The 24,292-nt window shown below is 40.5% G+C and overlaps 3 protein-coding genes and 1 non-coding gene across 7 annotated transcripts; 2 read left to right on the top strand and 2 right to left on the bottom strand.

Annotated features, from left to right (window-relative positions):
• Positions 1-513: 513 nt before the first annotated feature.
• On the bottom strand, positions 514-6,365 carry prrt4a (proline rich transmembrane protein 4a). The gene is made up of 3 exons (XM_088297449.1): positions 6,248-6,365; positions 5,644-6,170; positions 514-3,278 (listed from the first exon to the last, which is right to left on the bottom strand). The coding sequence occupies exons 2-3, from the start codon at positions 6,113-6,115 to the stop codon at positions 1,237-1,239; spliced, it is 2,514 nt and encodes an 837-aa protein (XP_088153575.1). The 5' UTR covers positions 6,116-6,170; positions 6,248-6,365; the 3' UTR covers positions 514-1,236.
• Positions 6,366-9,475: 3,110 nt separating this feature from the next.
• LOC148334793 (transmembrane protein 53-A) lies at positions 9,476-13,134 on the top strand. Of its 3 annotated transcripts, none has more exons than XM_088297493.1 (4): positions 9,476-9,536; positions 10,482-10,767; positions 10,867-11,113; positions 11,413-13,134. In XM_088297493.1, exons 2-4 carry the CDS (start codon positions 10,537-10,539, stop codon positions 11,772-11,774), a joined length of 840 nt encoding a protein of 279 aa, XP_088153619.1. In that variant the 5' UTR covers positions 9,476-9,536; positions 10,482-10,536; the 3' UTR covers positions 11,775-13,134. The 3 variants fall into 3 exon arrangements, with proteins under 3 accessions (XP_088153619.1, XP_088153616.1, XP_088153617.1); XM_088297490.1 differs by lacking the exon at positions 9,476-9,536 and adding an exon at positions 9,586-9,638; XM_088297491.1 differs by lacking the exon at positions 9,476-9,536 and adding an exon at positions 9,645-9,847.
• A 234-nt stretch (positions 13,135-13,368) lies between these two features.
• trnal-aag (transfer RNA leucine (anticodon AAG)) lies at positions 13,369-13,450 on the bottom strand. The gene has a single exon. It is a non-coding gene; the product is annotated as a tRNA-Leu (tRNA).
• A 351-nt stretch (positions 13,451-13,801) lies between these two features.
• Positions 13,802-23,653, top strand: rbm28 (RNA binding motif protein 28). 2 transcript variants are annotated; one of them, XM_088299658.1, is made up of 20 exons: positions 13,802-14,173; positions 15,065-15,211; positions 15,290-15,417; positions 15,489-15,564; positions 15,732-15,824; positions 15,922-15,993; positions 16,743-16,839; positions 17,546-17,793; positions 18,078-18,144; positions 18,214-18,323; positions 18,395-18,468; positions 18,533-18,668; positions 19,518-19,582; positions 19,664-19,822; positions 19,911-20,060; positions 21,055-21,129; positions 21,220-21,298; positions 21,643-21,778; positions 22,222-22,336; positions 23,336-23,653. In XM_088299658.1, exons 1-20 carry the CDS (start codon positions 14,056-14,058, stop codon positions 23,471-23,473), a joined length of 2,283 nt encoding a protein of 760 aa, XP_088155784.1. In that variant the 5' UTR covers positions 13,802-14,055; the 3' UTR covers positions 23,474-23,653. The 2 variants fall into 2 exon arrangements, with proteins under 2 accessions (XP_088155784.1, XP_088155783.1); XM_088299657.1 differs by having other exon boundaries at positions 23,333-23,653.
• The last annotated feature ends 639 nt before the right edge of the window (positions 23,654-24,292 follow it).

The raw sequence follows: 24,292 nt of genomic DNA, 5'->3' as shown, positions 1-24,292 counted from the left end.
GAGGAAAAATCAACATTAGCAGGTCACTCACACTGTTTATTGCAAATTCAGGGACATTTCTTCCAATGATAATAATAATAATAATAATAATAATAATAATAATAATGCCTTTATTAGTCCCACAATGGGGAAATTCGAGATTCGAACCCAGGCCTCCTGGGGAGACTGGGTCCTGAACGCGGCGCCTTAGACCACTCGGCCATCCTGGCAGCCAAAGTACTGTATGTCACCTCTCTCCAGATCTTCTGGCGTACTCCTTAAATAAAATGGGCTACTACCACAGAAGGAACAAACGTGTACAAATATGTAATAACGTGTAATTAGTGCATGTGCTGTAAAAGAGGCTGCTTTGTGTGCGGGTATGCGTGTGTGTGTGTGTGTGTGTGCGCGTGTGTGTGTGTGTCTGCTATGTTTGTTCTTGATAAAATAGAGGACACTGTTTCACAAAAAACTCTTGTTCACCTTTAATCAACACAGTCAGAGAGGTGATGCATAAGACTGAAAGCAGTTTCTAATATTTGCTTATTTTCTGTAGAAAAATTAGGTCAAAGTATGATTTACACATTTCTCTGAAAGTGTCAATCAAAACTGAGCATTGCTACTACTATAAGGAGACAATTGTCGCTTTTGTATTTCAATAGCTTGCAAAAGCGCACCAAATTTTATGTCCAGTGAATGTGAACAAAATCATTTCAATGAAATTCTCCAAAATGCAAGCTGTGTCATAAGACTATAAAAGCTGTAGCGTTGTACTTTCCTGCAGTGATTAACATGATTAAACGGACTCCAGAAATCATCTTTTTACTATATATTTAATATATACAATACACATTCAGAATGCATGGAAAATAAGTTAGGGTTGACTGCCAAGTTGCCAACAAAATATACAGGTGCATCTCAAAAAATCTGAATATGGTAGTTGAAGTTGAATTTAAAAAACGGAACTCATTAGCTAGTTGATTAAACGTGCGCGGGGAAAATTAATTATCACTAAGATACAAATGAAAATTAACTTTGTTTCTTTTGTTGTCTTCCAATTTCTTCAGATGGTGAATGTTACGGATTTTTTGAAATCTACAATCATCACAATTCCTACAAATTAAAATGAAACGTGTGTTTATCGAGATGCACCTGTACCTCCGCAACCCCCACGAGTGCATTTTTTTACATTGATCTATAAAATCTCATCGAAATTACATGTGCATTCAAATTGCATAAAGAGACTTGACTAACTGTCTACAGCTCAATGGTGTCACTGCCAATGCTCAAAGCGTCAATTTGCTTGCACACATTGACAAACTCCGCCTGCACGGTCAGATCCCATTCCAGTTGTTTGCTCTCGCTCAGGTGTTTAGTACTTGCGAGTCGTCCGGATCCCTGGCTGTCCTTGGAGGTGACGCTCAAGGTTCGGTAACGTCTGTAGTAGGACAAATGAGGGATAGCGCGTGGGAGGCTGTTCTGTGCCATGCTTTGCCCTCGGTTGGCCCAGGAATTGGAGCGTAGCTTTCTCGTCTCCTTGGCTTTGCTACACAGGCCCAGAGTTGAACCGGAGATGCTTCCTTTCCAATCGGACTGCTCTGATGACACGGGTGATTTGTTGTGAGATTTCAGGATACCTTGATTCTGGGAAGGCTTGGAATTGTTCTCTTGATCCAGGTCTCCACAGGAAGAGGTTCGATAGAGAGAACTTTCCACACAGGCAGGCCCTTGTTTTGATGTGCCTTGTTCGGGAGATCCCAGTGAATGGCTAGAGGAACTAGAAAAGAGTCTTGGTAAGCCAAATATGCTGTGAGCAAATAGGGATTCACTAAACAGAGCCTGGTCGATACTGCGGGACAAGTCTATTGGAGATGGAGGCCGCAAGTCCGCTGTAGAGTCTGCCCCTAAACTCAGAGAGGATAACTGGAAGTCTACATTTTTAGGCTTGTGCGCTGGGCTTGCTGGTGTTGGTAGTAAAGCTGTCTGGGATTGATTTGGCAAAGAGATGCAGGCAACCCCATTTGCAGGAGGATTAACCATCAAGCCCAGAGGAAGAACCTCTGACCGTCCTTTTGTCGTGACACCACACTCTACCCTCTTTTGCGATTCGTCTTGAGACCAGGAAATTACGGGTGAATTTGCATGTCCCGGAGAGGGCAGGGTGATTCCACGCAAGGGCGAGCTGCAGGACAATCGAGACCAAGACCCTGGCCTGGGATGAGGCTTGAAAGGTTTGTCGTGACAGAACAGAGGATGCGTGCCAATGAGAGACAAACCAAGGCAAACTCCGGCCTCGCACAGTCGGCATCCAATCTGATACCCCCACCAGGGCCAGGGTAGGAAGCCATAGCTTTCAGTTCCTCCAAAACCGAGAGCGTGTAAGATTCCATACAGTTGTAGGCCTCCGCATCCTAACAAACACAAGGAAGCCCCGACTCCGGCACCGGCTGCCCGGCCCCAGTCTTCCACTTTGGCAAAAGGGCAACTTGCCGGGTGCGTCATCTCAGGAGATCCTCCGCACTCCCCGTTGTCATCCAGCCTGTAGATGTGTTTAGTGTCCACTTGTATCAGACAGTAAAAGATGACATAGGAGCTTGAGAGAAAAAGTGTCAAGCACACAAAGACGCCTTGAGGGACCAGGAGAATAATATTGGGGAGGTTGCGAAAGAGCTGGAGAATGCCAACGCAGCCTAGAGAAACAGCAAAGTGGACCAGGGAAAAAGACAGCAGGAGGCAAGGTTTGGGGAGGGCAGAAAGCGAGGGGGAGATGGCGAGCGAGAGGGAAAGACGCTTACGAGAGCGCAGAGATAGAAGGAAGAAGGCCAGAGAGAAGGCGGATATGAGACACGGGAAGGGAAGCTGGGAGAGCAGCAGTGAGCTCAGAGGAGGGAGACGGTCTTGATGTCTATAAGCGTCGTAGAGCAAGCAGAAAGCTTGCCTTCCTGTGAATCCAACGAGAAACAAGTGCAGCAGGGTGAAGTAGACGCTACCAGATGGACAGCGGAAGGGTAAGCCCAACAGGCAGACCACTGAGATCAGGCCGAACACCGTAAAGACCGATCCAAGACCGTAGATGTGGGCTTCCCAGGCAAAGCCCCACGTGGCGAGGGCAGTGTTCCAGTCCGAGTAGAGAGGAACAAAAAGGGCAGGACTATGATCTGGAGAGGGACCCAGGGAGCTGCTAGGTGTGAAGTCATCCGGGTACGTGGGAGTCCAAGTTTGGATTGTTGTTCCACCGGGTGTGACGGTTGTCTGGAGAGGACCACTAGGGCTTGGCAGTTGCGGGTCGTCGTCAGCACCTTGGGAGCAAACGACAAGAAAAGAAAATTTAAGTAAATGATGTATCTGTTTCTCTGTCCTACATGTAAGTAAAACAGTTTTTTTTCTAGTCTACTTTTGTAGATTTGATTCCTTTTGTTTGGTACCCGTTTTTTTGTTCTATAACTGTGTGGTTTAGATTTTGATTTATTTGCTTTTCTAGTCTTAGAACCTTTCTACTGTAGTTAGGTCTCTTTTTTTTGGTTTCTTCAATCTGAATTTGTTCCTATACGGCTGCGTATTGTTATCTTTTTGTTGATTAGTTTCCTGTGTAGTCATCCCTGGGTTTATTCTATAGCTGTTCGCCCATCCACCTCGTTTTTTCGTTCGTTGCTCACGTCCTGCTTCCTGTGTTTGAATAAAATCATAATCTTTGTTCAAGTATGTGTCAGGTCTATTCTTGGGGTGCAATATTCTGGCACATGATCATAACAGGACGGCATGGTGTACGACTGGCTAGCACGTCCACCTCACAGTGCTGAGGTGCAGGGTTCGATTCCGGCTCCGCTCTTCCTGTGTGGAGTTTGCATGTTCCCCCCGTGCCTGCGTGGGATTTCTTCCGGTACTCTGGTTTCCTCCCACATTCCCAAAAAAACGTGTGGTAGGTTAATGGGATACTCGAAATTGGCCCAAGGTGTGAGTGTGAGCGCGGATTGTGGTTTGTCTTTATGTGCCCTGCGATTGGCTGGCAACCAGTTCAGGGTGGATCCCGCCTACTGCTTGAAGATGGCTGTGACAGGTTCCTGCGCCCCTGTGTTCCTTGTGTGGAGGAGGGGATCAGATAATGGGGGGATGGACAATCGTAAGAGTCATCCAAATGCATGTTTTTAGGATGTTGGCCGAGACATCCTGGATTGGTCGCTAGGGACTTACATCTATTTCATGACATCATTCATTAATATTAATACCAATGTGGAATATTGATATCAACGATGTCTGGCTTGATCATTGCATGGATCTGCTTGCATAATTTTTAGGATTGGCTGCCTCTCTGAACAAAAATGCAATCCATGCTTTTACTGTCTTTTTGGAGGCTCGCGTTTTCCTTCACACTCTGGACTGGAGTAATAGTCGTGGCTGCTCGCCTTGACACAACCCCCTAGCGACGCTCCTCTTGTCACGGTAATGAAAGCTGTAATGGAAAAGGAAGCGGGCGCAGGGTGAACCGCGGCTCAACAGGACTGCCCCTCTCAAAACAGGCTCATTTCAGTGTCGCTCTAAAAAATTAGGAGGAATAATGAGGATGCAGCCTCTCCAGTGATGTACGCTTCAGAAATGAAGTGAAGTAAGTGAGGTTAATGCATTATAAAACAGAACAGGCTTGTAAGTGGGTCAGACACAGAGTGGGGGGAGCAAGCGCAAGTAACGAGTGCACGAGAGTGAGACAATATCGACTTCTCCGCCGCTCCCATTTTGCCCGGCTATAAATACACGATGGGGTTGTTGTATGTTAATGAATCATTTCAGAGAGATTCCGATGAGCGATGTGCAAATCTTCCATCAGAAAAGGGATGCTCCGATTTAGCATTGTACCGAAATGGAATGCGTCCTAGTTCTTTTCCTCTCTCGTTGTAAATGGATTGCTGATCCAACGTCATCATCGAGTGCTTTTCCTGGATCTTGCCCTCTATGAATGTCAATTAATTGTTTCAACAGAGTACATTGTCAAACTGTCACTTGTGGACAGAGATTATTGTGACGGATCAATTTACACAACACCAGGCTCATCTATTCTTGGCTTCCATCCATTCTTTATAGCAGTCGTCCTCATTAAGATTCTGTGTGAGTTGGACGCAATCCCGTCCAACTATTTGCATGACACAAACAGTCATTCCTATTCACGAATACGTGAGGAAGCGTAATTCTCAACATCAGAACAGTGACGAAGACAACCGTTTGTCCATAGTGGAAGTTAAGAAGAGTTCCAGTTTAAAATCAAATTATGTGTAAGTTATTTATTTTTAAGGTTAATGTTGTACGGAGACTTTATATTATGTGAAAGTGTTTTGAAATTAGTTTGTGGTATATTTGCGGTTAAGATATTAATATAGGCAATTATATAGGTAGCGTCGGGCCAAAACTTGTACTTCCGAAATATTCACTTTTCAGGAGACCCCAAAAATGGCAAGATTGGCCAATAATAAAAAAATAAAATAAAATTACACCCACGTGTGTGTACTGACCAGCCAGCCGTATAGATTTTTGAAGAAAATGTGAAATTCATCAAAATGTGACTTGACAGGTTTCGGTCTGACGCCAGCGATATATTTTTTTAGGAGTGACATCAATTACTTTCATGGCAGGGCTGTGTCTCTATCCGCCGCAAATAGCCAGAGTTTACTCTACCTCTTTCTGTCTCTGTGTTAGCTCCTCCAATGGGAACCACATCTTCAAAGACAGCTTTTGTTGTTACGATCCTTCCCGGTCTGCCAGCGGCTACAGGTGAAGAGCTGTTTTCCTTGTCGGATGTAAGATCAGGAACAGGCTTCCGAGTTGGGAAAATGTTCATCATATCTCCATCTCTTGAAGAAGATATTGATTGGGTAACTTCTCCAGCACTCTCGCTCTTCAGTTCTTCATCCCTTTGATGTGACGGCGTTGTCTCCAAAATCTCCTCGGCGTCACTATACTCACCGAGTACTCCCTGCCGAGCGTAGTCCCAACTCACAGATGGACTTGCGGAACGTCCAAGCACGTTTTCCCCAAAATTGGAATCAAAAGGTCTACGTGAGGATCCCTTGGGATGTTCTCCGGTTGGCAACGCGGCACGACATGAGAGAAGCCATGACAGAAGGTAAAGAGTCCACCGAAAAGGCATGGTCAGGGTCTATGAAATCCCACTTATCACATTTTGGATTGATGATTTGTCCCCCCTAGAGGCAAAATAACCGTAAACATCTGAAAATACGAGCTCAACTAGAATGGAGTGTGACTGTTTTAGTATTCTTACCTCATCGGTTGCTCAGTCTGCTGCTCCCAACACTGGATCGCTGCATAACTGCACTCTCACTGCGTAGTGCGCTTTTTTTTTTTTTTTTTCAACATACACACATAAGCACACACACTTGTAGACCCCACCTCCTGCAGATAAGGCCCAATCACTCCACACACTGACAGTGCTCTCCATCAGTCCTTTCAAAGCATGTTAGAGTGGTAAATAAAGAAAAAAATCACTGCTGAAGTACAGTTCAGTTATTTAACATTTTTAATTTCACACATTTGCATTTAACGCAAACTATTGGGCCGTTGTTAGGTCACATGCCACAAAAGCGGGCAGTCGCCAACTGCTGTCTAACCTCAGCAAATCAATGCACGGCATCGGATGCTATTGACAGCTTTTGTGAGAAAGTGACAAACACATAGCTACTGCAAAGAAAATAGCAAAGGAAATGCATACTGCATGGCAGTGGGTCAGGTGGGGGCGAGTGAAGAGCCTCCTGAGTGCACTTTAAAATTATTATGACTCTTCTAATCATGGAGGGAGGATTTTGAAATGTTGAATGGAAAAGCATCATATATGTTGTGTATAAGAAGAATGAATGAGTAGATCGTATTTCCAAAGGAAGTTTAGGTCCTCACTTAATTAAGAATTCCCCCCTGAAGCGAGAAAACGGATTGGGGGGCGGGGGGTGTCACTGACCCTGGCCTAATTCAATTCCCTTGAGTGTTCTAAAATAGATGTTGATCCACATAAGTTTGGATGTAAAACAAAGTCACATATTTTATCTCCTTGCACTGGCTAGCACACATGTGTCAAACTCAAGGCCCGGGGGCCAGATCTGGCCCGCAAGCTCATTTTATATGGCCCGCAAAGGGCAAATCATCTGCATCAACTTCCTGTTTCTAGCATATTTTCTTCACTTTTAACAACACTGAGATATGAGATATTGCCATTTATTTGTTACCAATCCTCCCCTTTTAAAATGAATTGAAAAATTGTTGAACAATTACTTACTAGCTTCTGATTTCAAAACTGGCTTTATTTTCAATTTATATGTGTTCACAGTCATACCGGCTCTCTGAGGGAAACCACAACTACGATGTGGCCCGTCCACAAAAATGAGTTTGACACCCCTGGGCTAGCACGTGTTTAAGAATGCAATCATCATATGACTATTAAATGCGCATTTTGGGTTTTGCCGAATTTAAATAAAACTTTTTGGTCTCTCTCAGGTATGCAGTCAGCAGTCAGAATCAGTTATAATGACACAGGTGCCGAAAGTTCTTACACTCTAATAGGGTTGTGCAATTAATTGGAATTTAATTACGATTATTATACTCAACGATTGCAGAATTGGCATAATCGTAAAAAAGGAGTATTCGAAACAGTATTATTATATATTAATTGTTGTCAAAATAGAACTTATTTTACGAAGTTGAGTTCAACATTTGAGCGTTCTATTGAAAATTGTTTATTTTTTACAACAGGAACTATACTCTAATTTATACATTTGCACTTAAAAATAAATAAATAAAATACATGTTATGTTTGAATACTGTTTCCACTTAGAATTTGTTAGTTTTGTAACCCGCAAAAATAATCGTTTGAATAATCGTAATTTTAACAATTACTAAAATAATTGTGATTAATATTTTTTTTCATAATGAACATCCCTACACTCTGTTAATTTTTTTTGCCTGTTTTGTCTAAGTAAGGTGTAGAAATGACATATCTGTTGTCAAGGGGAGTAAAAGTAAAATGTGATCAGAAAAATATTTCTGTAACAAAATGCAAATACCTCCCACAACAGACAGCCACGGAAACATTTGATAAAATTTCATTTGATTTACACAGCTGGTTAAGCGCACTGAAAATGCGACCTTCCTTCCGGTGTGATCCATCCGTTGTAGGGCGAGGGTACAGGAAAGCACCAAGCCAGCCGTGAGTAAGGCGACCGGAAAGCAACAATGGCAGGCAAAACACATGAGGTCAGCGAGAGACGCCACCAAATGATCGGTGCCTAACACTTGGTGGTCTAAATCCATCGGGGTTGCTGTTTGGATAAGTCGTAATCCGGCAAGACAAAGTCAGCGGGGACCCCGGTAGAGGGTGGGATCCCACCAGGAATGAGAACAAGATGCAGCAACAAAGCTGCACAAGCAAAGTCAGGGACAACAAGTGCTTGTGCCAAAATGGAATTTCTTCATCTTGTAGCCAAAATGGGAAGCATGAAATTGCTAAATGTAAGATAAGGGTAAAAATAAAAACAAAAATAAACCCTGCACTAGAGATTAGTCTGCCATTACAAAGATAATAAAAGGGAACGTAACACGGTGAAACATGGCATTCGGATTCATATTGCGTTTGTGGAATATGAGTTAAGCAGCAAGATCCTCTTGTTTTTAGCCATGTCAGGGGCGGCCATTTTGTCACTTCTGTCAACTGAAAATGACAACAACAACAAAAAGCTTACACGTGTCAGTATTTTATTCAGCTGATTATTTACTAGAATTTAACACATAAGCTTTACACTTGCTATATAAAAAAAAAAATCAAGATTTCTTTTCATGGGGCCCAAAATCCTTGGGAGCGCCTCTGGCCCTAACAACTGGCAACCTGCTCCATGGTGTGACACATTTAGACGTTTTTTTAGTTTAATTCGTTTACAGTAAAATGTTTTTTAATGTTTTTATTATTTTTTTTTGTGTTTTTCGAAATTTGCGTCATATAGACGCTAAATGTGCGACACATGGCGCTTTGGAGCTATATATTCAACAGTTGCCCCCCCCCCTCTAAAAAAAAAAAAATCCATAGAAACGAGAACACTTCATGTTGCGTGAACTATAAAGTGTGAAACAACAAACACTGCTCCCATAACATCACAGATAACAGCTTGCATTCGTGCGTGACGAAAAGGTGACGACCTGATGTGCCGACGCTCTGATGTTCAGGAGCAATGTTAAGTTAAATTCTTTCATTTTTAAATTGAGGTTGACAGCTGATTTCACGGACCGACTCAACTCGCATAAAATAAATCATCCAAACAAGACAGGTGGGCGTTTATTCTCCGTCCGCAATCTCCCTTGCGCCCCACAGCTCAAATACATCACAAATGCGCATATTTTGAATACATTTGTCAATTTAAGTGTTTATTTCAGGCGACTGTTTAGTTTCCCTTTCGTCTCCTTCCTAAAGGGGGTAGCAGCCGTGCGCTTGGAGGCTTTGGAGGCTTTGGAGGCATGATACAACGTGAGGAAGAATGATAAATTCAAAATGCCTATGCCCTCACTTTGTCTTGGTAGGAAGACAAAGTGCCGCACGTATTGGTGTTTCATCACACTTTCGTTTATTTGTTTCAGAGCTAGAAGACGTTCACTGTGATGGCCAGGAGAGAGAAATGGTGTTCACTAATGTTGACAGCTAAGAAACGGAAAGAATTTTTCTAGCCTAACAGATAAAATCCAGGGCTAAGTGTAACGCTTTATTTGGGCAGTTAAGGAAGTGAACTAAAACGTTCAACCGTGGTTTGGTTTTCGGTCATCAATTTACGTTTCCGAACTTTACGACACTTATTAATCGCTAGCACCAGTGCGGACTATCGCTGACAAGGTATACAATTGTTTTCATCTCAAAATGCGTTACTTTGGACAGTACAAAGGCCCGCCATTGATTGAGTTCACGTAATTTAATTGTGACTTAATGAAAATTACCTGCTCGCTCGTGCCTTATAGTGTACACGAAATTATTTATAATAAACAATAATAAAGGTATTAATTGTACATTACATTGTTTCATAAAGGATAACACGAAACTTGAAGCGGGCAAACCGGTTTTAATTTGGCATGCGCAGATTCGTCACTCGTAAGACGTCATCAACAATGGTTGAATTTTTTTAATAATGCCTTTTTGTTGAACTGTATTTAACTTATACTCGAACAAAGTGTGTAATCATGTATTATATTTATATACTTTCCGCGTTATAGCTCTTAATTAATTTTCATTATAATCCATACCTGAATACCGCAAGTTATTACCATATCATGCATTAGAATTAGAATTAGAAATCCCTTTATTGTCATTGTACTCAATAAAACTCATTAGAAGTGGCACCTGAATGCAAGCCTAAATGTGAAACCCTTATCAAATTCACTGTTAGTTCTTTCTGTGCTCATGTATCTTTTTTGTGAGTTAACATAGTAACTGTACATGTGTTCCACTTATGTAACTTTAATGTCTCCTCAAGCCCTCTGGAGCCAGTGCCCCTTTCTCCACCGGGTCCCCCGGCAGCGGCATCAGCAATGCTGGCCAGGAACATTTTGCGCCGAAGCTTCTCCTGCCACCGCCTCAGTAAAAATGTCACTTTTTACATGAGCGAGCAAGTCACACCCACGCCGGGGGATCACACCTGTGAGGACCATAAACCTCTGACGCTTATGCTGCCGTGGTTAGGAGCGCGTCCCCAGGCTGTGGCCAAGTATTGTGAGATCTACCTACGCACCGGCTTTGATGTCCTCGTAGTCGAGAGTGAGGTATCCATCCATCCATGCATCCATCCGTCCGTCCATGCATGCATCCATCCACCCATGCATCCATCCATCCATGCATCCATCGTCTGTCTCCGTTTGCAGGTGCAAGAATTCCTATGGCCTCGCTGGAGTTTGCAACACGGCAAGAAGCTGCTGGAGTTGTTACACAGCGATCGCTTTGCGTCGAGGCCGCTGGTCATCCACGCCTTCTCCATCGGCGGTTTCACCTTCTCACAGGTGCTGGTGCTCGTGTCCGAGGACCCGCAGAAATACGAGGCGCTCACCGGGAGGATCAAAGGACAAATCTATGATAGCCTGGTGGTGGGTTCTGTGGAGTTGATGGCTTCAGGTGAGTGCGCCGTTAACCTTGGTGTCAGATCATGCCTAATGATGTGTGATTGTTTGAAAGTTTGTAAACCATGTGCAAAGTTTGCCCCGTAAAACAAAATACTGAATCGAAAAACGTTTGGAACTGAAATCATAATAAGAAATTCATTTCAAATCGGGCTGCAAGTAAAAATCATTTTAATAATCGATTCATCTGTCAATTACATATTTGATTAATCTCTTAATTGGCTACAAGGCTTAATCATTTGTCCGTGGAGGTGTGCTTGCAATTCTATAAATATGTCTGTCTTGTGTGCACAGGTGTGGCCAAGATCGCATTTCCTCGCTGGGAGACGCCGGTGAAACATATGAGCCTGCTGTACTTCAACACGTTCAAGCGCCAAACCACCGACTACTACAACCGGAGCATCCAAGTCTTCTGGAACTCTCCCATCACCGCCCCCGCGCTCTTCTTCTACTGCGACGACGACCCGCTGAGCGATCCGCGTGCGCTGGAGGAGGTTATTGACTTCTGGCGCGGGCGCGCCGTGACCCTCACCGCCAAGAAATGGGAGTGTTCCAAACACGCCGGCCACCTGAAGGCTCACCCGCAAGAATACGTCGACACACTGGAATCATTCCTCCACTCGCTCTCTCTTGTTCCGCTCAAGGCCAAGATGTAGCTGTGGGGAAAAAAAAGAGACCAAAGTCACCACAAACTTGCTCTAAGTGCTGTTACAAATTTACATTCTCAGGTTCTAATAGTAGAAGTCAACTTATTTATTTGAAATGCAACAAGCGTAACAGTAACAAATGTACATTTCAGGTGCTGCTTTTTGTGGTCACAGAGAAGGAGTATTAAAGCTGCACTGGAAAAAAAAACTAGAATTACACTACCAAATAATTGTTGGAATCTTATGCGGAAGAAGTAAAATGTTCTCAAGAGAAATTTGTCACTTTTTCCAAGATAAGTTGTTTTCGTGTTTATTTGATGTTTTTAGATGAATTGGACGTTTGTGAAAATGTTGTAATTTTACAGGAATAAAGTTGCATTTGATGAGGGAAAAACTTTTTTTTTTCCATGGTGAAGTTGTTTGAAAAAGGAAAAAAAGTTCATTGTTAACAATTTAAATTCTCGATTTACATGGCTTAATTTGTGTGGATTACGCTTTTTCCCGAAAATATTGTCTTTCTCAAAATGTGCAACTTTTCACCCCCCCCAAATCCAATTTTATTCTCATAAATGAAATTTTATTCCGCCAATTTTTTTTTTGCAGTCATCGAAACGACTACTAGATTATTTCTTGAAAAAAATCACCTCCCCAATTAACTTTGAAATGTTATATCATCTCAATATATTTGTTTTATATTGATATTAAACAAGTTTGTCCTCAAACAAAATAATTACAGGCATAATCAATTTTGGGAAGCCGATTATTTGATGGGTTCATCGCAGCTGCACTGATTTTATAGTATTTTTGTGATTAAGGTAATGGATAGTTGTTTTTGCAGGCGAAGGCTGTTGTTTGAGGTGTTCATATCGTGCAAGAGTTTTGGTTGTCAAGCTTGAATCTTTCACGTTCTTATTTAGGATAATAAATGCTTTGGAAATGAATGATTATTAATGAATTACTGCTGTGAAACACTAGCTATATTTACATTTGTTTTCTTTGTGGCGCCAATATGTAACAGTATTAGCATCATTTTACTGCAAAAAAAAATGAGTGAAGAATTTACATTGAACTTTTGGATGTTTAAGCGGTTCAACTAATTAGCATCTTGTTTGACTCCTTGGCATGTTTGCCTGTGAAGAATGGAACCAAATGGTGTCTCTTTTCTGTTTGACGCTCATTGCCAAAGATGCCATGTTAGAGTTCCAACTGCACAATGTTATCAGAAACTGTTTTATGCATGGGTTTGATTAGGTTCTAATGGAGGTGGAAGCAGTGACTTTTGAGACTCGCTTTTTATCTACAGTACTGGTTGGTGAAACTTTTCATGCATTTGTGTGCAATTTCTCAAAATAAATTGTAATATATCTGATTTGTGTTTTGAGAATTTATTGTTGTATAGCATTTATCCTATTGGTTGAATTACACAACGTACTTCTGGGTGGCAAAAAGTGCAAACTGTTATCTTAAATTCAGAGTCTTCAAATATAAACATTTTTATCTGATAGAACTGTATAATTTTAGAGAGTTTCAGCATTTGTATCATACTACAAAAAAGGTTAGATAATTACGGTAACTTTTACAGATACAAATCTTAAAATAACTCTGGCAGCGGTGGGATTCGAACCCACGCCTCCGAAGAGACTGGAGCCTTAATCCAGCGCCTTAGACCGCTCGGCCACGCTACCACGTGCTGTATTTCCCCAAATAGCATTTTTTATAGGTGACGAAAAACGACGACGAATTTGTGCGTGTTAGTTACGAGTTAGCTCATGTGCTACCAATTAAATAGTACTCTAAAAGTAACATAATCGAAAAATTCGAGTAAAAGAACACGTTTTACTTGTTTTGGTTTATCCGGAGAGGATGTAATAATTCTTAAATAAAGCGAACTAAGTCAATGCAACAGATATGTCCCGTAACCTGACATACCGAGTGAAAACAAGCAAGTCGAAGGTGACATACTCGCCTCGTGGGCAACAGGTGGCGATATGAGTACACTCGAGTGCAGAACTAAACGCAGAAGAAGTACCAGATGACGTCGCCCATGCGCGTTGCTTCCAAGATGGCCGCACACATCATGTAAACATGCGACCTAAATTGGTCAAGCTCATTGCAGAGATTTCATCTATTTAACTTTATATACGTACTATTATCTTATATTATATTGTGCAGTTAGTGGCTTGTTTCTATTATTTCATTACTGACTGGGAAGACACACCGTTGGGGATTTATTTTTTATTTTTTCCTGGGAGACAGTCGAGCTGTGGCGTGCTAACGTTAGCTAGGCAACATGCGATCTCGTACTCTCTTCGTCGGCTCGTTACCGAAGGAGGCTTCGAATGAACGCCTGGAGGAGATTTTTTCCGAGATCGGTCCTGTTAAGAAGTGTTTCGTGGTCAGAGACAAAGGTAATTTTCCCCTTCTTTTTTTTGCCCGGCTCAAACCATGGGAAATACAAAATTGAGGTGTGACTCTTAACAGGGAATTTAAACGTTTTCATAAACTGGACTAAAACAACTAGAATTCAAGCAAACGCGTTAACTTGCCTTATGAGTACCTCAATTAACGAGTGTTTGTAGTTATGAACCGTCTAAATGCCAACCACATTCAATGTATTACTTGATGTCCTCACATGCGGGCAAGGAGAGCTAACAAGTTGCATGAATGTCTTTATGGAACAATATGTTCATATTCGTCCTAGATTATGTTATCCTTTGATTGAATTCATAAATAATTCCCACCACAAGTTTTTAATCAGGAATATTTCCACAAATCTTTCTGTAAGTTTACCTGAAACTGGAAAAAGAATGACAGTTAACTGTGTTGTATCGAAGTGTGGAAGTGCAACAATTAATCGCCAATTCATCACTTACCAAGATAATTGATAAATAATTTGATTATAGATGACTTATTTAGGGAATGTTTAATGTACAATGTCATAATCCTAGAAATTTCAGCATCACAAAATATTCTCACTTTTCCATTGCCCTCCAAGAAAATAGATTTGTAATCTTTGTGTTGAATCCAAATAAGACATTTGTGAGTACCTGGTTTTAAAATAGTGATTAACATTTTTGCTTCTTTTCTAACATGTTACGGACCAAACGCATAACTGTATCATCATCAATCATTATATTAGGTTTGTGTATTTTCAGCACTGCCAAATTTAAATAATGGCCTGTTTTTTTAATTATCCAATTTATTAGTTAATTTTGGATAATTTACAAATAAATGGATCATTTAAGTGTTAGTTAGTTGCTGCACTAGTTTTATCATTTTCCTGTCTTCCACTGAACTAGGTGCAGAAACATGTCGAGGGTTTGGCTATGTGACGTATGCCATGGAGGAGGATGCACAGCGAGCTGTGAAAGACATACAGGATTACGACGGAAAGAAACTTTCAATTACCATGGCCATGAAGAAATTGAAGGAGCAAAACAAAAGAGGTGTGCATGAAGACCCAGAGCCTTGTACACACAGTCATTTTCTGATGTCGACACATTTTCTATTTCTCTGATATTTAGCTCCAAAAGAGCCAGATGAAGCAGCGCCAGCGGTGCCGCCACCACCAAAGGAAACTGAGCGGAATGTTAAAAAAATCAGGAAAAAGTTCCTGAAATCTCGACTCATCATTAGGAATCTCAGTTTTCAGGTACATTGGGCTTTTTTCACTGCTAATGTTACATTTATGGGGGTAAGGTGACATCATCTTTTGTGTTGCAGTGCTCAGAGAAGGATCTCACGGAGCTTTTCGGCAATTTTGGAAAAGTGCTTGAAGCCAAAATACCTCTCAAACCTGGTAAAGGCCGACTCATGAAAATATGATCAAATCTACTCATCCGAAGAAATTAGATGCTCTGGTGACATATTCCCATACGAATCATGTGTTAGACATCTTTTGTTGAATGGAAAGCTAAAGGATTGTTTGTATTTCTCATCTTATTAACTTTTTGGGTCTTTCGACAGATGGCAAGATGCGAGGCTTTGCGTTCGTCCTTTTCAAAAATGTGTCCGGGGCATCCAACGCGCTTCGAGCTATGAACATGAAAGACATTAAAGGTAATTCTCATTAGGATCTTGAATTAATTGTATTTTTATTTTATTTTATTTTATTTATGAGGCTGGATTCATATTTCGCTCACTGTTCCATTTTAAGGCCGCAAAGTGGCTGTCGACTGGGCAGTGCCGAAGGACAAGTACGTTGCCATGCAGGTGACATCAACTCAAGGTAGGGAAAATTGTGGCATTTGTAATTCTCTAGATCTTTTCAGAATGTTTGTCTATAACATGGTAATTTCGGGTGGCAGAAAGCGAGAGATTCGAGCTGACTTGACCTGAAAATTATGACAAAAACTCGTTTGCGATGCAGTCTTGTCTCGGACAAGCTGTGCTTGGGATTTTTTTTGTCCAGGCCAGCACTGATGTGTTTTTGTTCAACTTCATTGTTGTGATCATAATGATATGCACGAATAATGTATATCATCACCAAGACCCCACCTTGCACGTTTAGTTCACAAAATGTTTCAGTCTCTCATGTTTCTTAAACACAACCAAGTTCTTCGTTAAATTGTCATTTTTAACTCTCCCCAAAGATTTTTTTGGGCAATAATTTAGCTGAAAAAAAATTAATAAATTTTTGATTGTTGAACTTTAAAGAGTTGCCAACACCGTTTTTTGGGATGTCAATTGCATTCAAAAAAAGATAATTAAAATTAAAGGGAGAGTGCTCTTTTGCTATTCAATCTTTTCATGTTTCATAATGATATACCCCAACATGTTTAGATTTTGTTACATATCCTTGAAAAAAATGTTGAAATCAGCGGAATCTACTGATGACATAAATTAAAAAAATGAAACTAAATCTTTTAATTATAATTGCCACCCAGAAGCACATGTGACGTCATGGTGAAAAGGTCTGACAAGCTCTCCTTATAAACGTACCGAAAATACATTACCGTCAAGTTTTTGATTCCACAGGCACGACGGCAGGTGAAGATGCCACCAAGAAACAGTCAGCGCCTCAGGCTGATGCTCACGACGAGAAAGAGGAAAAGAGTCAAGCATCTAACAAGAAGTAAGAGCCTCACATATGTCACCAAACTTAAAGGGGAACTCAAGTAAAAAAATAAATAAATTGTCTGTCTACCCCCCTCTGCTGTCAACTAAAAGTGACCTCAAAACCCGTGATCGCGAACGCCACATAACCAAACTTGGACATCACTTTTAGTTTACTGCAGGGGTTGGTGCTGGATAAAATGGATGTGAGTGGGTGGATTAATCTGCTTGAGTCTTATTCCACAAATACGATATTAATCAGAATACTGTGTTGAGAACTGTGGGGGAAAATGGAAAATATTATTTATATAGAAATGTTTTAATTTTATTAGTTATTATAGTATTTATTAGTTAATTTTATAAGTTCCAACAGTCAGAGCAAATCTGGTCTTGGAAAAACAAATTACCCCCCACACCCAAAATGCAAGGGGGTGCTTCTGTTTCATGCAAAAGAGCCAATGCAGAGTATATCTTTTGTTACCGTGGCAACTGGGGTGAAGTTCGGGTTTTGTGACAATTCGAGCAGGTTCTTACAATGAGTGGTGGTAGTCGCGACCTCCCCGAATGTCAGGTAAAAGGAAATGCCCATGAAGACCATAGAAGCACTAATTGAATTTTCACTCGCGGAAGCAGCACTTCATCATTAATCCGCTCCTCAAATAACGCGTGTATGTTCTGAATGCGTAAATTACTCACATCGTGTGTTGCGCTACGTCCGCTCACAGGGTCGGTCCGAAAGCATCCGTACCACAGAAGGAGGAGTCACTGTCAGAAGATGATGAGGAAGATGATGATGATGATGATGATGATGACGACGAAGAACCTGACAGTGAGGAGGATGAAGAGGAGGAGGATGAAAAAGATGGCGTGCCCGAGAAAGACAAAAACAACAATGTTCGCCTTGATTCAGACGAAGATGAGGATGAGGAAGAGGATGAGGAGGATGATGATGATGATGATGACAGCACATCAGGTACAATTGGGCCTTTAGTGCAAACAGGAAATTAGTGAATAAAACATTTAGTAACATAATTAAATGGAATGCGAAGAGTGAACAGTTTGTGCATCATGATGAATTCGTTGCGCCGCCTTCTGGTGTGCATGACTTGGCCACCGGGAGGCAGTATAGTACAGTCATGAAAAAAGACACTCAACTATTCAGTCTTGCAGTCTGCAGTAATATTAGGTGGAAGACGTATTGGGACTGTTTTAAATACTGGGGGAGGGAAAAAGCTATAAGATTTCTTTCGTTTGCAGTACCTCAAAAGAAGTCGAAGACGCCACGCCCATCAGACGTTTTGGAAGGCAGAACAATTTTCATCAGGTTTGCACTTTTCTTTTCTAGTAGTTGTTTTTGTTTTTGTTCTTCGCTCCGACTCTTCTTGCTTTTCAGGAACTTATCGTTCGAAACTGAGGACGAAGGCCTGGAGGAAGTTCTCCTCCGGTTTGGCGAACTGAACTACATCAAGATTGTTTTCCATTCCGAAACGGGACATTCCAAAGGTTGAGCCCGTTGTGATCGCTCGGGACGTTTTCATTCATGTTCTTCGCCTGACTCGGCTCTTTTCGTCCAGGTTGTGCCTTTGCTCAATTTAAAGACAAAGCGGCGGCGGACAGATGCATTGCCGCAGCGCAGAACAATACTGAGGTAAGCGACACATTTGTGGCGCCGTCGTCACGTTTTAATCTCATCTTTGCATCATCGCCTGCAGGATAGCGGAATCCGACTGGATGGGAGGAATCTGCTGATCGTGGCTGCCGTGAGCAGAGATGACGCAGCCAAGTTGAAGGTCAAAAAGGTCAAAGTGCAAACGGGCACCAGGAACTTGTATTTGGCCAGAGAAGGAAGTGAGTTATTTCCCCCATCTCATGTTTGGAGCAATTTCAATGCAACACAAACACAAAAATCACCATAAAATCAAAACGGCAGTTTTGATTAAATGGTAAAAAAAAAAATTCGTAACTGTTTTTCATTTAATTGCTCATTGACAATTGTTTTCATCATTCTGCCTATAATGTTAGTGCTTTAAATAATCTATAATAATAGTTTTTTAACATATATAATTATTACTGTACTGTGTTTTCATATTGTAATATTTTTTTCAACATTTTTGTGTGTACTTTTTAAACATCTTTTTTTAAATACAGCATAATTGTCTTATTACCCTACAAAAAATATGTAATTGTATTTCATTAAATTTAAATATTAAAATTGAAATATTTTTGTTGAAATTTTATTTTAAACTCACAAAAATTCAAAATTTTTATGACTATAATTAAATGTTGAAGTAAAAATATACAAACATTTAGTATTTAAATATGTTATCATTAAGTTTGTTTAACTTTTATTTTAGAGTAATTGTTATTGTTTTAAATTGAATCTTTTTCAATATAGAATAAAAAGATATTTGGAAATATTTATTACAAAAACATTTGCGTACATGAAAAATTTTAATGACCTCAAGTTTAATTTCTTTTAAATATGTATTTGTTTTTATTTGTTTTAGTAATAAGACCAACTCTTTGAATAGAAAATTCTACCCGCATATACATTTGTTGACACAAATGAAACCTGCCAGAACGAAAAATGTATTCTTCATTAAAATTCAGGACCGCTATTAAACAATAAAAAAAAAATGGATTTTGCAAATTTGAAACTGGGTAATGGGCATGTAATGAATTAATGTCCGCCTTCAGTGATCCGTGCTGGAAGCAAGGCGGCCGAGGGTTTGCCCGAAGCAGACATGCTCAAAAGAGCCCGAGTGAGTAGATGCTCGCAGCAAAAAGAAAATGTTTGGCGTTCCGTTCATTCATTCAGCATTTCATCTGCCGCCTATGTGTAGTTTGAAGACGTAAAACGAAAAAAGCTGCAAGACGTCAGCGTGTTTGTCTCCAAGAAACGTCTGTGTGTCCACAACCTGCCAAAATTCGTAGACAACAATAAGCTGCGAGCGCTCTGCCTGCAGGGGCTCGGAGGCAACAAAAAAATCAGGATACCAGAGGTGAGCTTTGCAAAACATCCACTAGAGAGCAGTTTTGTTAATTTTACTCACCCATTTGTTGGATTTACTTTATCTTTCCCTCTCCCAGTGTCGCATCATGTATGACAGGAAGCCCGAGAAGGGTAAGGTGATGGGCCAGTCTCTGGGCTACGGCTTCGTCCAGTTTCAGGAGCACGAGCACGCTTTGGCCGTGCTGCGCTACCTCAACAACAATCCTGACATCTTTGGCCCACACAAGGTTGGCCTCGGGCTTTCCCGAGTTTTGATTTGATGTTTTGTGCACTATTATAAGAAGAATTATATTTGATTAATGTACAAGGTGCTTTACAATAAAAACACAAGACCATAGAGCAGCTCATAAAAAAGAGTAAAATATGAAAAACTTAATATATAAAAAAGTAAAATAAAACCAACACTATTAAGTGAAGGCAAACATGTTTAATTGCTTTTCCACTTCCTTTATTAAAAATGAATTTATCATTAAAACTCCGACGGGGTTGTTGCATCTCCACTAACAATTGATGAAAATGTTTATTTTTTTATAATTTGATTTATTTATTAAAGAAAAGTTGATATGGCGTGCAAGCAGGTGCTTTTACATTGTTATATTTAGTGACACCTTTGTGGATGCACATTAATTTTGTAATGTTTTTATTAAACATTGATTAAGGATTGTGTTTAAACAGCCATTTTTTTGAATAGGAAAGTCTTTTATTCTAGTTTTGGCTGTAAAACTAAAATAAAATTATAATTCTGTGGAATATTATTACAGTCATAGTGTTATGTGTTTGGTTTCAGGATTAAAAACATTCCCAAAGGGGTACAAAATCCAAAAAGTTAAACTTGTGAACAGGTCAAAATGCATATAAAACACTGCAGTCGGGGAGGAAATTAGTCTGTAATCCAAATGGAGCAGCGCATACAAGCAGAGAATACCACAATACTCAAATGCATATATTCTCTCTGCTGTGTGGAAACCTTTTCTAAAAAGTAGTTGGGAACCTTCTCTGCCTCATTCGTTTGCTGCTAATTTACGCGTCATCTCTCCCAGTAGAGCTCAGTGCTGCCCGACTTGTTGTGGCTCAACACGGTACTACACTGACGGCGCGCAACACTTAATTCGAATTGGCTGTATCCTGTAAAACACGCTCTTAAAAATGAATAGTATAGTAGGGGCGAAAATGCTGAACTGTGACATCATAGTTGCTGACTTCATGTTTGCAATCTTCCAGAGACCCATCGCGGAGTTCTCCCTGGAAGATTCCCGCAAGCTCAAGATCAAAGAAATGCGACTGCAAAAAAGCAAGGTGGGCTTTGTGTGCCTTTGTAACTATTTACGTAAAGGTTTTGAAGCTTAACGCAAATGATCATTCTTCATTTTGTTTTTATTTTTTCAGACACAGAATTTCAAGAAACAAGGTGAAAGAGGCAACATGACGCCAAAGACAAGGAGGGACTGGAAAGGAAACAACCAAGGTAGAACTAAAGCGGTGTCAATAAATATTTATATTTACGTATATAAAAAAATATCTAATATGTAGTAATGTTAGTGTTAAGAAATGCATAACCTTATTTGGGTTGCGGAAGTGATGAAGCCAATCCCACACTGAACTGGTTGCCAGTCACCAGGGCAACAAACAAAGTCAAACTATAAATAAGTAATAATTCGATGAGTACCACATGATTCGATTCCGATTCAGAGGCCACGTTTTCTTGCCTTCTCACTTCCTTTATGTCGTGTCCTGATACTTTTGTCTAAATTTAAAAAAATATTCCCCTCTTTTTCCCTGTTCAATCTGATCTCGTGGGTTCATCGTCAGCTCCTCACAACAACCCGAGGTCCATCAAGCACTGCGGCTTCCAGACCACGTCCGAAGTGGAGCACGTGGAGCTGCAGGACGGAAAGAAGCGGAGGAAAGTGCTACCCTTCCCGTCCCACCGAGGACCCAAGATGAGGTACAGAATTGACGCGTTGTAAACACGCCATCCCAGCATTTAATTTTTCTACCTTTCTACTTTAAGTACTCCTTTTTCAGTGCTCACCACGTAACTGAAATGCCTTCTGCTACATTTAAGTGAAATATGTAGCAAGAGTCAGGAGGGGAAAATATGCAGCTGAATGTTAAATTAACATTAATCACAAGATGTTACTCTTAAAAGTGTTATATTCGCACCATGTCCAACGAAGTTTGTGTTTTTAAAAGAATACGTAGGATAAAACTTATATTCACCACAATTTTAAGACATAATGGCATTATGACGTGTCGGCGCTCGATACTGATGAGTATGCAAATGTTGATACTTACACTCGGGCTTGGTCTGAAAAAAGTCTGCATCCATACTGTTAAGATGTTGAGAGCAAAAAGATGACTTCTTCTCCTGCTTGTGGACTTATCCAGAATCCGCGACAAAGGGAAGCAGAAGGCTCCGCCCTCCAAAAGAGCTGCGCGTGGAGGGAGCAGAAAAGAACGTCAAACGCGGCAATTTACGAAGCGCACACAGACAAGAAATCAGGTTTTTAGAGCATCTTCTATATATTCTGAAGTAAAAATATTAACAGTGTACCATAAATGTTTTTTTTTTTTTTTTTAATGTTTTTGCATTTTGTTCTGGGTTTATCGTTAAGTAGTGTTTTGTATGTCGGTATTCATTGGGAGGACGTGCATTTCACACGTAGGCCTTCAGTGAAGTCCAACTTAGTCCGACTTGAATAAATCCCCCTCACATTTATGACATCATGGCTGAAGAAAAAATATACAGAAAGACACTAACGCACTACTGAGTGAGCGTTCGACGACCTAGCTTCTCTTAAAAGCTCCGTCTTGAAAATGGCCACACAAGTGCATCTGCAATTAAATCCACACTTTTCCCTCCTTTGGCCATTGTGGTTTAAAACAACAAGAATATATTTTAGATTTTCAAACGGTCGCCAGTTATGTCTTTCTGAAGTGTTGATTCCGCATAGCGCTGCCTCTTCACAAGTGAGTATCCAATCACAAGCCGAGTTCATCACCTTCAACGTAAGGCCAGCCAGAAGCCCTTACCGTCATCAACTCGTAATCTGATTGGCTATCGCAACTGTAAAAGCCCCCCTCACTCACACCAAACAGATGCCCGCACGATAGTATCTTAAGGCGTTGGACAAATTGTGCTTGCTACTGGTATTATGAAATCTGCCTGGCAACACGAGCTCGCTGAATAATGATTGGATAAAAACTAAAAAGTCAACACTCGGAAATAATATAACGTCAATGTGAAGAATATGATCATGATTTATTGATTATGTTAGGCCAGCAGAGAAAGCCTTGATATATTTATAAAGAAATAAGTAAAGTTAAGTTTTGAGTTTAAAAATAAATATAGCTCGTTTATATATTTACAGGTTTGAATTCTGCAGTGTGAATGGGGACATCATCTCCATTTTTGAATTAAAAAAAATGTTATTCTACTGAGTAACAATGTGGTGCATGTAGATAAATTTGAATTTTATGTGGTTGTGTTGTCTCCTAGCAGACTAAAGGAGCAATCAGGCATCCGAGGAAGCGGGGCAGCGATAGTTTTGATAGCCTGGTGGAGCAGTACAAGAAGAAACTTCTCTCCAACAGTGACAAAAACTCCGGGATGAGAAAAAACAAGTGGTTTGTAAATTAAACTCGTGCATTTGGACATTTTGAATAATTCAATTCCAAGACGTTGATTCATTGGTTAGGTGTCATAATTGTACACTGTTTGAAAGAACGCCCTTTCTTAAACTATTATGACCTCCCCCTTGCCACATAAGTGTTTTTACTGTTCATTTCGTCTATGTTTGCATTAAACGATTTAAATCAATTGGCTCTGTTTATAACTTTCTTGATTTAATGTTGCGAGATCACAGGAAAGGGCAGCACAGTGGCAAAAGTGGTTAGTACGTCTGCCTCACATTTCTGAGCTTCGTTGTTCTAAACCCAGAGCCAACGTTGTTATGTGGAGTTTGTGTTCTCCGCAAGCTTACGTTGGTTTCCTCCCACGTTCCGAAAAACTTTCATGTTTGGTTTGTTTCAGACTCATTTTAAAAATGATTATCTAGTTAATCAAGCTTCTCCCATGGCCATCTCAGTCCCCAGACCCCAACCCCATTGAAAATGTGTGAGATAAAGAGGAAAGGACCCAAGTTGCTCCATGATTTGTAGCTGAGGTGTGAAAACTGGAGCTTGTCCAAAGTAATAACATCAAGGGTGCTAATAATTGTGACACACGCCATCTGATGTCAAATAATTATTAATGAGGGATTTTTTTTCCCACTGAATAAATTCACTTGAATTAAAGTTTGGATTTTCCTCTCTTTTTTTATTTTGGTCCTACATTATTTAAAAAAAAAAAAAAAAAAGGTTGAATACAAGCTAAAGGGGTGCCAATCATTACGGAGGGCAATTTGTTTGTGGCTTTGACTCACATACCTCGGGTTGAACATTTCCAACATGTTCTTTC

Source organism: Idiotropiscis lumnitzeri, chromosome 6 (genome assembly GCF_059441095.1).
Source record: "Idiotropiscis lumnitzeri isolate Australia: NSW breed Sydney's pygmy pipehorse chromosome 6, RoL_Ilum_1.0, whole genome shotgun sequence".
Classification (NCBI taxonomy): Eukaryota; Metazoa; Chordata; class Actinopteri; order Syngnathiformes; family Syngnathidae; genus Idiotropiscis; species Idiotropiscis lumnitzeri.
This window is presented reverse-complemented; position numbering and strand designations above follow the sequence as displayed.